Raw genomic sequence first — 13425 nt, 5'->3', positions numbered from 1 at the left:
CGAAAACCTTTTCATTTACATTTATTTTCTGTGAGATCTAACAAGAAGTTGTATCTTGACTTACCAAATGCGCTTGCAGCGAGAAGCAAGATAACCAACCTGAACATTTTTTTTTTTCAAAAGCGTCCGATTGCCTTAAAAAAGAAAGGGGAAGGCGAATAAAAAACAAAACAAGAAAACATACAGAAACAAAATAGAAGCAGCCTGGACAGCGAGTTACAGGTAAAATGTTTATACCCTCACTACAAAACGATGAGCATAAGTACGAAAAGTTCAAAGAAAATATTAAACGTCCGTGCCTGTAAATATACTCAACCCCAGCTTCAATGTTACATTATATGAAAAACAAAAATAGAGCGTTTATTTTTTTTACAAAGCTCTCGTGAGAGAACTGATGCATTTTACGGAGATAGCTCTGCATGCGATAAGGCAAGAAATACCTGTAAAACTAAAAAAACACACAAAACAAACACTTTGCGCTTTGACATTAAGCATGATGTAACCTTATGCTCTGTGTGACATCGCAGACTGTCTTTTTTAAGGTCTAAACATATCTTTAGCGACGTCATTCGCTGAGCTCTTTCAGCGTGTTGCAGCAATTAACTCTCTCAAGTGCTTCGCAAAAAAAGTAGGCGCACCTGCTTTCTGTTTTTTAGAATGTATTCGCCGAGAACTGAGGGAGAGAAGGACACGAGAGGGAACGTCAGAATGCCCAGCCCTGATTGGATGATTAGTGGGTAGACCTAAAGCTATAAGTGATTAGTGGGTAGACCTAAAGCCTTTGTCTGCTTTGCACTTCTCAAAAGCGTTCGAATGCGAGAGCCAAACACCGGACGCTGGCGTTCTCCGTTCAAAAGCGTTCGACGAATCCAGTGCTGACAAAGGCAGCTATAGCTTTAGGTCTACCCTCTAATCCCTCCAATCAGAGATCGGCGTTCCGATCTCCCCAACGCGCGCTCTGGGCTCCTCCTCTCCATCGGCGCCTTAAATAAAGTGCGACAAGGAGAAGCGTTCGGTGCTCACCATGCAAGGATGCCAAATGCGGGAAAGGACCGGCTGTCCAAACGGAGACCTGGCTGCCTCTGTGCTTTCAAAGGAGACTTCGGGCGATTTTATATCATTCCGAACTCCTTATCAAGCGTAGTCCGATCCTAAGAGGTTGCAACACAGTGGCAACTTATCAACGGGGAGGCGTCCCAAGTTCCGCTTCTTGTTTTGATATCAATCCTTCCGCATTTGTCGAACGTTCTCTGCGGGCATGTGATTTTTCTTTTCTAATAATCAATTTTCTAAAACTAAGGAACTAATGTATATTAAATATTAATATTTCAAGCTATTTCTTTTCGTAGAAGTTTGGGCTAGTTGCTAAGCAGACATGATAAAAACCAAAACAGCGCAAAGACAAGGACCAAGTGGAAGAAACCACAGGACACCAGCGCTGTGTCCTGCAGTTTCTTCTACTTCGTCCCTGTCTTTGCGCTGTTTTGTTTTTATCATATTTCTTTTTGTTTTTCTTCGTTTTTAGTAAGTTTCTTTCTCTCACTCTATAGACAATATGCGTATGTATTTGGTGTTATAACTACATTTGCTTACCCTTCTCCAGCTCATTTTTATATTTGTTCAACATGACGCGCCAGCTAAGGACGGAATTTTTTCGGCTAATTAATAAAAAAATATATATATATATTGTTGTTTGTTGCTCACCTGCTTTTCAGACTTTGCAACAATATTAAAAAGTGCATACGTACACTATCTTGGACTGTAGGCCAAAGGACCCCTTCAGGCAGCATACTTACTGACCCTGCCAACTCCCCGCCATTTCCGGCGAAAGTAAAAAATAAGTGTTTTGCTTTAGTTTCTTTTTTTTTTTCACAATACCGCACTGTTTATCCGCGGCTCGATTTAGTTTTTACAATATTTGGTTGTCAGACCAAGTAGCGATGCTTTCGACGTTTGAAACGTCTACGTCTTGATAACATAACATAAATCTGATCTACAATGCCGCCTAGGTACCTTATACCCTGTCAAACGGGCTAGTTTAGTGTCACTACAAGCGAGTGCACTTCAACCCGACGAAACACACTCCAAGTGTGTTGGTGCTACACGGGAAAACTTAGTGTCACTCCAAAATTATGGCAATTACGATGGGTAAGTAAAGGGCACGCAAAATATTACAGTGCATACGCATTTTTCCATAAATAACGTCGTCGTCTTATTAGAAACACGTTACCACACATTGTTGCGCTAAGGCACGAGCTTTAATCCAAATTTAAATCCAATTTGATCATTACGATCAGCCATTACAAGCCCGTGACACACACCCGCACTCCGGTACGATAGATCGAAACGAGCAGAAGTATAGGGATTGAACCCAGGATTCCTAGGTTCTGCAGCGCGAGCTTTCGCTCCGCGTGCTCCGAGCTGGTGTGCGCGAGCCCACTCGGCCACTCGCCACAACGAAACATCATGGAGTGTGCGGAGGACGAGCTGGAGGGCGATATCCACGATGTTGGACAGTGGAAGCGCATGTTTGGGGCACTTTTCTCCGTGAGAGCCCAACGCCTTCCCGATGAGATGCAGCTCGACCTGGATTCCGACGCACAGGCAAGAATTTCAAGTGACATCGATCAGCAGCTGCAGGTCAATGCCTTCACCATAGCCGCTCTCATGACCGACCATTTACCCGTGATCAGTCGACAACGGTGGACTTTCCAGAGGAACGAACGGTGGTCCGAAGACACCTTGCCCCATTCGGGCGAGTTTCATTTTAAGCAAGCCTTTCCAGAGCCGTTTCAGCCTTTAGTGTCTCTCCTGCCACCTTCACATTCCTGGTGGAGTCTTGCAGGTGCCTCCAGGCCGTCGCTGGCCGTCGCGCAGGGGCCAAGGCTGGAAACTAGATTAGTCGCTTGTTTTTCTACAATGCACCTTTCCTGCCAACAGAAAACAAGTGCGCATCTAATATTACTCCTATCAAAATAATACTAACTTTACGCAGCGTTAATTTCTTCTAATATTTTTACTCCTCGAACACTGCTGTCGAGATTACACACTCGGTCTACCGGAACGAGCGTAGTGTGCTCCCCGAACTCACTTCATTGGAAGTGTGTTCTTCGGGCAGGGCTGGGGATTGGGCTCAGGATCACTGGGTTCTCCCAGCGCGAGCTTTCTCTCCAAGTACTCCGATCTGGTGGGCGCTAGCCCACTCGGCCACCGATACCCCTTAATAAAGACACGTCAAAAAAATTATACGTTCACAATTCTCTGTAATGCCGAATTGGAGCTTAGCTCTTGAGGAGGAGGGAGGAAGGGTCCGAAGGGGAAAGTATGCCAGCTGCTCCCCTCCGTACCCTCCCATCCTCCTCTCCTGTTCCCATCCCACGTAGCGTAAACATTTCGCTAAATTTCCCGCTAAAATAAGCCGGGAAGTTCTCCCGCTGAATTAACGTGTGACGTCAGATGACACGTCATCTGAAATTTTAAGTGTGACGTCACGTGACGTCACACGGGTAAAATTTTCCTCTAAATTTATCGGAGAAATTTTCCGCCAAACTTACCAAACGCTTTTACCGCGAAAATTAGCGGCAAATTTTACCCTCGTGACGTCACACGTGATGACACACGTGACGTCACGTGTGGCGTCATTTTTGGAAACAGCCCTTAATGCAACGCGCGGTTACGCCGACGCCGCTCAACTCAGCAACGGGTTCCTAGGAGCTGTGCTCTAAAACAACATTACATTAATGAACGATTTTTACGCCAATTGGATGATTCTGATCGAACATAGCAAGCCAAGATAAAGAACGAAGCATATCCAACTTTGGCGTTCCGCTTCGTTCCACGGAAGTCTACGAGGAGGCCCTGACACTACCTAATCAGATCATAATTATTGTGTTGTCTCGAATAGTTACATGTCGAAACAAAAGTAGGCTCTATCATTCTCTGCTAACGAAGATAGCCATGAATGACTGACTTTGTCGTCGTATTTTATCAATTCACCGCTGCGCTAATCTTGATTCAGCTCAGCCTAAACTCCAAGTCCACCCCACTATTTGTATGCAATGCCACTCTTCTACATGTCGTCTCTTTCACGAATTTCTTTTTCTTTATAAAATAAACCTTACACCACGCTTTTGGTTTCCATGTTGTTATGTTTTACTGTTGAAACACTCCTATTGATGCCACGCATTCGATCGAGCGAAGTGAGTTCGTGAAACTCACTCCAAGCCAAGTGTGTTCCTCAGGAAGGAGCCGAGTGGCACACTACAGAAATGACACTAAGGGCGAAGTACACTCGCTTGTAGTGACACTAAACTAGCCTGTCTGACAGGGGTATTAATACTGCGGAATTTCCAACACCGCTAAATTTGTCGAGCTGCTGTGCGCTGCCAGAATCGGTCACAAATCCCTTCACGCCCACCCCCAACACCCCTCCCTCCCGAAATTGCGGAAGCAAACTCGTTCCATCTTAATCTAGGCATGTCAGAGCGAACTGTCATAGTTTATTCAATGGTAAGCGAAGGTCTCCTCAAGAGCCGCCAAGTAGCTCCCACGAAGGATCTTGCGAAGCTCCCAGTCGGTGTAACGTGACACCTCATCCACAAACTCGTTGTGCCGTCCAGAGTTGAGATCGAGGTAGCTGTCGTAAGAGATGCTAACTGACATGGGGCCGATGACCATGGAGTTTAGGCTGGCCTCCTTGGCTCTGATATCGTTCATGTTGAACAAAGCTTCTGCGCTCGTGACCCTTACTTTAACCCAGATATGCTTGAGCGTTCCATCCAAGTCGTCGCCCTGAGTCTGGAAGCAAAGACACAGAGCGATCAGATAGGTTACAAGAAAAATTGTGAACGCTATACGGCGAGCAAGTGTTCTAAATTGCGTCCTTGGCTCACCGAAACGAGAAGATTGACACGCCATAAGATGACGAAATAAAAAAAGAAAGAAAAAAACGCGTAGAGGACGCGCAACAACAAGGCAGCCAAGTTTGCACCGTCAATGGTTGATGTCGGAGGAAAACAAATGCACGTGGCAGCACGTGGTCCACAAGGAGCAGGCGAGCTTTCACGCTGTTTCGTCACTGGCAGCACAAAAAACGCCGGGCGTAGCTAATTATGTTAATTTTTCTACCTTCGTGATTCGTTCTTCGCTGTTCTTATTAGTGAAGGCCGCAATGGCCTTCGTTGCTTGCTAAGCGACATACAACGTTCGGGACTTACTACGCCCTGTGCGTCTTAAATTGTCGCCAACAAGAGCATAAACTCTTGGGTAAACATTGCATACCCCAAAAATCGGTGCTTCTACTTTGCCCCAAAGCGCTCAGGAGTCAATCGCCGCTATCTACGGAGGACGTAAGCGCGTGAATGGTCGTGCTCAGTGACACAGCCCAGACCGTTCTTTTTATCTTTCTGATCGAGTACTTGTAGCCTCGTCATTCGCCCAGACACAATCAATTTTGACGCGTCTATTTCCGCGCTTGGAAGGGGGTGCAAAGTTGCCAGTCGACGTCACGAAAACTTGGTCACGGAAGTGACGTCTCCCGAGGCGTGCACTAATGACGCGGCGGACATGCTGTCGCATCAGCCTCGCAGGAGCTGTCGGTTCCTTTCATCGGTGTGTGCTTATTCGTGTTTGGAATGGCCCAATAGCGCGTCCAGGTTTTCGCCGTCGACTTTGCAGGAAATTCCGCACATGCGCCTCGGAGATGGCGGCGCGGGGTGCTACGAAATTTCTACCGCACTCCTAGTCACGGGCATTTCCTTCTGGAGCACCCGCCTTCGTCATGCGGCACGAATTCGTGGATGTATCTGCAGCTGCCACAAACAACAAGACAGGGCACGGCCTCCACGATTGCACACATATATAGCTAACTCTCACTTCTTGTGCCACACTCTAAAGACAAGGACAAAAAGAATAAGTGAAGACGAAAGGTAACCAGAAACTAAGCTCTTTACTTGAGCGACAGACAAAAACTGTTGCGCCTCTAGCGGCTAAGTTGGGAACTAAACCTGTGGGGACAGCAACAACACGAATTATTTGTTTGCGCTTCGCTCGCAGCGCTCGGCTGACGTTACCGAACGCTCTGTCAACGTTTAGTTGTGGCTCTTTGATCAGGGATTTCCAATTGAACGCAAGCCCTCCCGAACGCTGTAGCAGCACTCGTGCTGTATCTATGCCTCAGGCTCGATCGTGCAAGATGACGGGAATAATTCAGTCCACACGCCTTGTGTCGCGCAAACACTAATCTCTGGGCAAAACAAGCTACACAGGGCGCCTCCTATAGTTTCATTTTCTCGTCAATATCATCTTTAGGAAGGTGGGTTGTAATACCTGTGCGATGTATGAGACCTCGAGTCCTCTCAGATCAACTTGGCAGGTACGTCGGACGCAGCTTCCGAGACGGCGAGTTACATCGTCCAGTCCTCTGACTGCTCCATCCGTTAGTGTCACGTCTAGGTCGTGGTTGAATAATCCGTTGCTTGCAACCTTTATATATCCAAAAAAAAGAGTTTGGTCTCAACTTCTGCTGTTGAAGAAAAAGTAGTAACTTCAAATACCTCTAAGGAAAAAAAAATATGTGTGTGTCCACTTTCCTCTAGAACACGAGACAAGAAATCGCCAAGAACGATACCGGAATCCCACCGCTTGGAGCAGCACAGAATACGATTAGACGAAACAAAAAATGCAATGCGCTCCAGGACATTGTACATGACGTTCCACTTGTTCGTATTCGCATAGCACGTTTTTCCTAATCTAAACGTCTGATGGGCTTCGCTCGGCATTTCTATTAAGAGAAAAAGAGCATTCCTGTGCGAGTCCACATTACAGTCTAAGCGATAGCTCTTACATGTTATTGAGCCCTAATGTGTCCTTTATGTCTTGCACTTGTACATCTGGCACCTTACGAGGAGATCAAAAGTGTTTCCAATGATAGCTGATAGATGGCGCCAGTGTGCCTCTGGGTTGCGCCGTCGTAAGCTATCACGACGAGGGACCACAATGTTCTCGACTGCACTCAAACGCAAATGTGTGAACCGGCCTTTAAGTTCGCGCTAAAAGCAAGAAAGTAGTTGTCCTATTGAATTTCAACTTTCGTCATTGATTGCAGTGTGTTAAAGCACCCACTTCAACACTGGCTTTCGCTCTACCCTTCTGGGCCTGTTTACTGGGGATTCTGAATTCAGGTGACCGGCTCCGTAGGGAGAGCACACCCATAGTGTTGCAGCCGATTTCGCTCAACGCTCGAAAGCCTTGCCTGCATTTTCCTTTAATTACCACTTCACGTAAACTCCCGCAGATATAACTTTACAAGCCTCTTCTAAATACGTACTAAGCCAAAGAATATCGGGTGCATTTCGAGCCCCTTTAACCTCTTTCTGCGCGCGAAAGAGAACTCGAATATTCAGAGCGAAAACCGACTTACGGTAGCCATTTGCCTGGAACGCTAGCTAACTTTAGTTTTTTTGTTCCCAGAGAGCCCACCACGTGATCTAGAACTCTCTTTTGCGGCTATTTTAACCGACGGGTGAGACACCCGCATTCATCAGCAAACGGGCAGAGGGTCGCTGCAAGTTAGAGCAGCCCGTCTTTTGTTCACTGTACGAGGAATAATCTCCGGTTACCTGGAATTCGTGGGTGGGAATGCGCGCCTCCAGATGAAGCGAACGTTTGTTCCTAGTGACAGACAGTTGATGCCTGCCAACGGCCTCGTCAACATGGGCGTTGAAGTCATTGACGGCCGCACCATTGCCTAGAGAAACAAAAGGCATTCTTCACCACAGTCTGTGAAGACAAGTTACACTGTTTATGAATGAATGTTCATTTATGAATGTTTATGAGGGACGCCGTCATCTTTAGCTCTATTGGGACGAACCCCCATCAGTTAACTGAGGTAGACCAGCTTAGTTGAACTCAATGACCGTTAGCGGCTCAATGACAGTTGGCGCCGCCGTGTAAGGTCAAGATTGAGTCAACTGTCGTTGGCTTAATGATTGTTAAGAACGCTTGTCTAACTACGGCATTAAACTGTTCCAACTTTTGATTATTAATCTTCGCCGTGAACCGAAAAACAAATGAAAAAGATTATATATATATATATATATATATATATATATATATATATATATATATATAGTTTTTTTTTTCTTTGTTTTTTTACCGCAAAGTAAGCTACTCATTGCCGAACGCTAATTCTCCGCTCAAATGTAGCGCTGCAGCTCCGAGCCAGATACCAAGGTTTCAGAAGTAGCCGCTAACATGTTCAAAAGTTACTTAAATTTTATAAAAAAAAAAAAAAAAAATGGCGCCTCGCAACTTTTGTACGAGATGTCGGTTAGTCCTGAAACTTCGCTATCGTGTTTCGGACCGTTCGCATTGCACTTGGGCGGAGCATGAGCGTTCAGAGATGCATAGTTCATTTTCGAGGTGAAATAGACGCTGTATTTTTTTTTTTTTTTTCAACACCTCCTATTTAGAGTTACAGACAACTTACAAAATGCAGCTTGTGGCGAATGCCACAGCCCGTCCGCTAATTGCGCAACCTCGCTGGCCGTGGAGTGATCTTAAGATGTTAGGCAATCGAGTTTCACGTCGTTTCTTAAACTCTCAGTTACTAAGCCTAATGACTAGACGACTAGACGTTCTAACGGATGAGTATTTGAAAATACCATTGAAATCCGTATTTTGGAAATGTGTTCCTGATACGTACGTAGCACAAGGCTTTCCGTAGAAAAAACCTGCGGTGTTTTGTTGGACATCGCTCAGCTAGAACTGGCTACGACATTTTACAAACCAGAAACTTTTCAGCCACATTTTTTTTGTGCGATCTAATAAGAAATTATATATTGACTTACCAAATGTGCTTGCAGCGAGAAGGAAGGTAGCCAACCTCAACATTTTTTTTCAAAAGCGCCTGAATGCCTAAAAAAGAAACAGGAAGGCGATAAAAAAAATATACACACACACAGGAATAAAATAGAGGTAGCCTGGACAGCGAGTGTCAGGCAACACTCGCTGTTCAGGCTACAGTTACTACAAAACAGTCAGTACAAAAAAAAAAAAGAACAGCGTAAGTACGAAAAATATAAACACAATATTAAACAGCCGTGCCTATAAATATACTGAACCTCAGCTTCAATGTGACAATCTATGAAAAAAAAAGCGTCTATTTTTTTGCCAACCTCTTTTGAGAGAGTATCGCTGCGATTTCGGAGGTAGGGCTCTGCATATAAGGAACCATAAAATATATTTAAAAGTAAAATAAAACAAAAACAAAAACGCTTTGCGCTTCTACATTGCGCATGATGTAACCTTATGCTGAGCGTAACAGCGCTGACTGTCTTTTTTTAAGGTCTAACGATATTTTCAGCCACGCTATTCGCTGAGCTCTTTCAGCATGTTGCAGCAATTAGCTCTCTCAAGTGCTTTCCAAAAAGGTAGGCGCACCTGCTTTCTCTTTTTTAGATTGTATTCGCCGAGAACTGAGGAAGAGAAGCAGACGAGAGGGAACCTCAGTATGCCAAGCTCTGCTTGGAATGATTAGTGGGTAGAACAATATCGCGACTCTATAGGTGGCGCCACTCGTTCTCCAAAATGGCGGTTGTAGTGAGGGCCGGAGATGCGTGCCGCTGCTGAGCCTGCCCGGTGTGCTGGCTTCACTGAGCGACACGAAGTATTCCCCGCAATGCGAGGAAGCTAGGGTGTTATGAGCGCAGGTCACCTCTTTATCCTGAAAACAAAAACGGTGTTCCGCGTAATACTTACTCCAGGAGGCACGTTCTCATTCTGGAGCGAAACTGAAACTAACTTTTATTTTGATTTACTTTCTCGGTATAGGTCTTCATTTTGAATTCTTTCATAGCTCAAGATGTGTCTCACATCGTAAATATTTCGTTAAGTACGTTTTTCGCAGAAACTTTATTTTGTGACATACATGTTCGATTCAGGCACTTCAAAAACTTTTGGAGATTTCAGTGTCCCTTTAAAATAAAACCGAAGCGGATTTTTGTGCGCTCTCGCTGCCTTTTGCCGCTCAGATAATTGTCATGTGAAATAATGGATTGCGGGCCTTTTAACGGGTTTTGGGTATTGAGATGATTAATTGTGTTAACATTATTCCCAGCACGAAAATAACAGAATAAATCCAATTTTTACAACATATCCACGAAACGTATAAATTAACAAACGCTGTTCTCACTACAACAGCCCAAAGCCGGAATCCGAGTCAGACAGGTGAAGCGTATGTGCTTTTTATAACAACGCGTGACGCAAAGGACTTTATATTGCATCCAGTGCTTGACTGTTTGTCTATCTTGATAACGATGTCAGAGTTTTTTCATGTGTTAAAAGGAAATACAAAAATAATTATACCCTTCTGCAAAAACTATTGTGGTTAAATGGCGTATTTTTGTGATCGCAGCGTTAATTGGGGGGCAAAAATGCCGTGATTTGTATTAATATTAATAAATCAATAATATTAATAGTTTGATAGTTTAATACGCATTTTTTCAAGCTCTAATATATTTTGTTGCTTATCGATCTAATTTCTAACGCGAACGAACAAGTATAGCAATCAAAAGTGTGCTAATTATCATCACTGGTGCCAAATGTACCATTTTAATTGCCAAGTTATAAAGTAAAAATAGTCTAAAATCAATCAAGCCCTTCTCGCTAATGTGAAAAATCCACGTAAAATTACATGAATTTTGGGTAAAGCATGTTTCGATATCAATGTCGCGACTTTTGACAATAAGCAAAAGTTACAAAGTCGCCGCCAAAATCGTTCCAGACCAAATACCCCCCCCCCCCCCCAAAGAATATATATATATATATATATATAATTTCTTTACGCGCTGTCGTTTTGCCAATCTCAGCCTCACCAATCCGAAGGAACGCCTACCTCCTTGCACGTCTACTCACTGCAGCGTTCGACCAGTGCAGTGCAGACCAAGGCCAGCTAGCTTTCACTCTACCCACTAAATACACCAATCAGAGCTCGGCTATCTGATGTCCCCGGCTCGCTCTGGGCTCCTCCTCTCCCCCAGCTATCGGCGCCTTAAGTAAAATGCGACAAGGAGAAGCGTTCCGTGCTCACCGTGCAAGGATGCCAAATGCGGGAAAGGGCCGGCTGTCCAAACGGAGACCTGGCTGCCTCTGTGCTTTCAAAGGAGACGTCGGGCGATTTTATATCATTCGGAGCTCCTTATCAAGCGTAATCCTATCCTAAGAGGTTGCAACACAGTGGCAAGTTATCAGCAGGAAGGCGTCCCAAGTTCCGCCTCTCGTTTTGATATCACTCCTTCCGCATTTGTTTAACGTCCTCCGCGGGCAAGGTATATTTTTTTTTTCTTTCTATAATAAGTTTCCTTAAACTAGGGAACTAATATATATGAAATAATATTGTTTCGAGCTATTTGTCTTTATTTTTTTCCTCTCTTTTATTACGTTTTTTTCACCACTCTCTACACAATATGCGCACCTCTTTGCTGTTATAACTACAGTTCCTTGCCCATGTCGCGCTCTATATTATAATTGTTAAGTATGACACGCCAGCTAAGGACCGAATTTTTTTCCGGTTCATTAAGAAATGAAAACAAAAATTAATTTCGTTGTTTCTGTTTGTTGCTCACCTGCTTGCTTTAGCGTTTGCCACTGCCTTCAAAAGCGCCGTCGTATACTGCCTTAGACGTTTGGCGGTGGGACCCCTTGAGGCAGCACGCTTATTGTCCCCGCTTCCTCACCGGCATTGTCGGCAAAAATAAAAGTAGACTTTTTACTGTTTTTATTTCTTTCTGAATACTCTCAAAGGCTCTCCAAGGGAGGGTATTACATACGGGAGATGGGAGAGTATGTAAGAACGCAGAGAGGAAGTAATGTTAGAATGACTGTAAAAGAAAATTAACAAAAACACGCGAAAACGTTGAGTGAGTTTTGTTTTTCTGCAATTAAGAATCATAGCCCCTCAAAAATATATAATTTCTGTTTTTGTTTGACTGATGTTCGCTTGCTTGCTTTAACCTTTGCCACTACCTCAAATAGTTCATGTCTATACTGTCTTAGACTGTATGGAAGAGGAACCCCGTTAGGCAGAAGTGCCCTATTGTCCCGACAATACAAATACGTTTTTGTTTTTTTTTTATTCAGAAGGCACTTTAGGGAAAAGTAATGAATGGGAGCAGGAGGGGGGTGTTCATAAGGATACAGATAGTAATTACTGTAAACATGACTCCAGAGCAAGATGAACAAACAACACGCGAAAACAGTGAACAAAATATATAAGCATAGGAACTAGAGAAGAGAAAATAAAAACACTTACACTTGTTTTCACCTCAAGAAAAAAATCAAGTTTTTGCCTTTCATACGCGGCTCGAATTTGTTTCTGCGAAATTTGGTTTTCAGAGGAGAAAGCGATGCTTTTCGATTTTCAAACGTCTACGTCTTGATAAGATAACAGATATCTAATGTAGAATGCATGTGCGTATATCTTAATTCTCTACATAAAGTGGAACATTAGTAATGCTCCGCGTGGAGGCAGACTTTTTCGTGTGCTCGCTCATTGTCGGGATAGAACCACCACTCCCCCCTTTCCTACGAATCGGAGCGTTTGTCCCTCGCTGAGTTCTGCAAACGTCGCAGAACTTTACTGTAAGACACCCGATTATCAATTCGCCAGGAAGAACACACTCTGAGTGAAATATGTCCCTTAAACAAGTTAAAAGAAAAGCAAATCAGCATCGTCTTTTCATTTGACTTGACCTAACGCGCTTTTTTGGGTCGTGGCGAACTTCAACACTTCCACTTACTTGACCGTTGCTTTGACTCAGAGTCGTATGCGTAGCTGCAGCTTTCGTCACCTGTAATGACATTGCAAAAAAGTTTGGATCAATTTCCAGATGTTCTTTCAGGTGTTTTCAAGCGTGCACTCGGGAATGTATCTGATCATGAGTGGGGAGCAATTGAGGCACAAATTTGACTGAAACATTTTTTACGTTCAAAATTTCGGTCAAAATGCGTTGACACAAACTCCAGGACACTCTAATTGTTGAGCACGTTCTTCAATTGGTCTTGGACGCTCTGCCAAGACAAAATTTTGAATTTTGTAGATGTTTTGATTAGCTGAGTAAGTTGAACATTCCCCTGAACGAGGTTGGTCGTCGATCAATATTTTACCGGCCGTGAAGCGAGAAACCCACTCTAGAATTGCGAATTTTTCATAGGAACTTTTCTCTAGGCTCTCTGAAGCATTAAAAGAATTTCCGCCGCTGTTTGTCCCAAAATAAAGTAATATTTCCGGCCCCACGCTGTTTCATGAAGTAAGGCATTGCGAAGAACGAGGAATGATTTTGAAGCGCTTGGAGAAACAACGGCGGTCGACGAACTGTCGCGGAAGGGGTGACACAAAAGCCTGCTAGCGGCGGAAGCTGGTACTAC

The 13425-nt window shown here is 44.1% G+C and overlaps 1 protein-coding gene across 1 annotated transcript; it reads right to left on the bottom strand.

The window, feature by feature from the left end:
• Positions 1-4503: 4503 nt before the first annotated feature.
• On the bottom strand, positions 4504-11152 carry LOC120846994. The gene is made up of 5 exons (XM_040218929.1): positions 11090-11152; positions 8850-8916; positions 7620-7747; positions 6328-6483; positions 4504-4797 (listed from the first exon to the last, which is right to left on the bottom strand). Exons 2-5 carry the CDS (start codon positions 8890-8892, stop codon positions 4504-4506), a joined length of 621 nt encoding a protein of 206 aa, XP_040074863.1. The 5' UTR covers positions 8893-8916; positions 11090-11152.
• Positions 11153-13425: the final 2273 nt, after the last annotated feature.

This window comes from Ixodes scapularis, unplaced genomic scaffold (genome assembly GCF_016920785.2).
Source record: "Ixodes scapularis isolate PalLabHiFi unplaced genomic scaffold, ASM1692078v2 PGA_scaffold11__112_contigs__length_91849675, whole genome shotgun sequence".
NCBI classification, from domain to species: Eukaryota; Metazoa; Arthropoda; class Arachnida; order Ixodida; family Ixodidae; genus Ixodes; species Ixodes scapularis.
Note: the sequence above shows the minus strand (reverse complement) of the source record. Positions and strands in the feature narration are given on the sequence as shown.

Excerpts from the sequence above, each read along its gene's own strand:
- LOC120846994 (XM_040218929.1), bottom strand. The coding sequence starts at position 8,892 with ATGTTGAGGTTGGCTACCTTCCTTCTCGCTGCAAGCACATTTG. Across the intron at positions 7,748-8,849 it reads TCTCGCTGCAAGCACATTTG|GCAATGGTGCGGCCGTCAAT; the intron begins GTAAGTCAATAT and ends TTGTTTCTCTAG. Across the intron at positions 4,798-6,327 it reads AGGTCTCATACATCGCACAG|ACTCAGGGCGACGACTTGGA; the intron begins GTATTACAACCC and ends CTTTGCTTCCAG.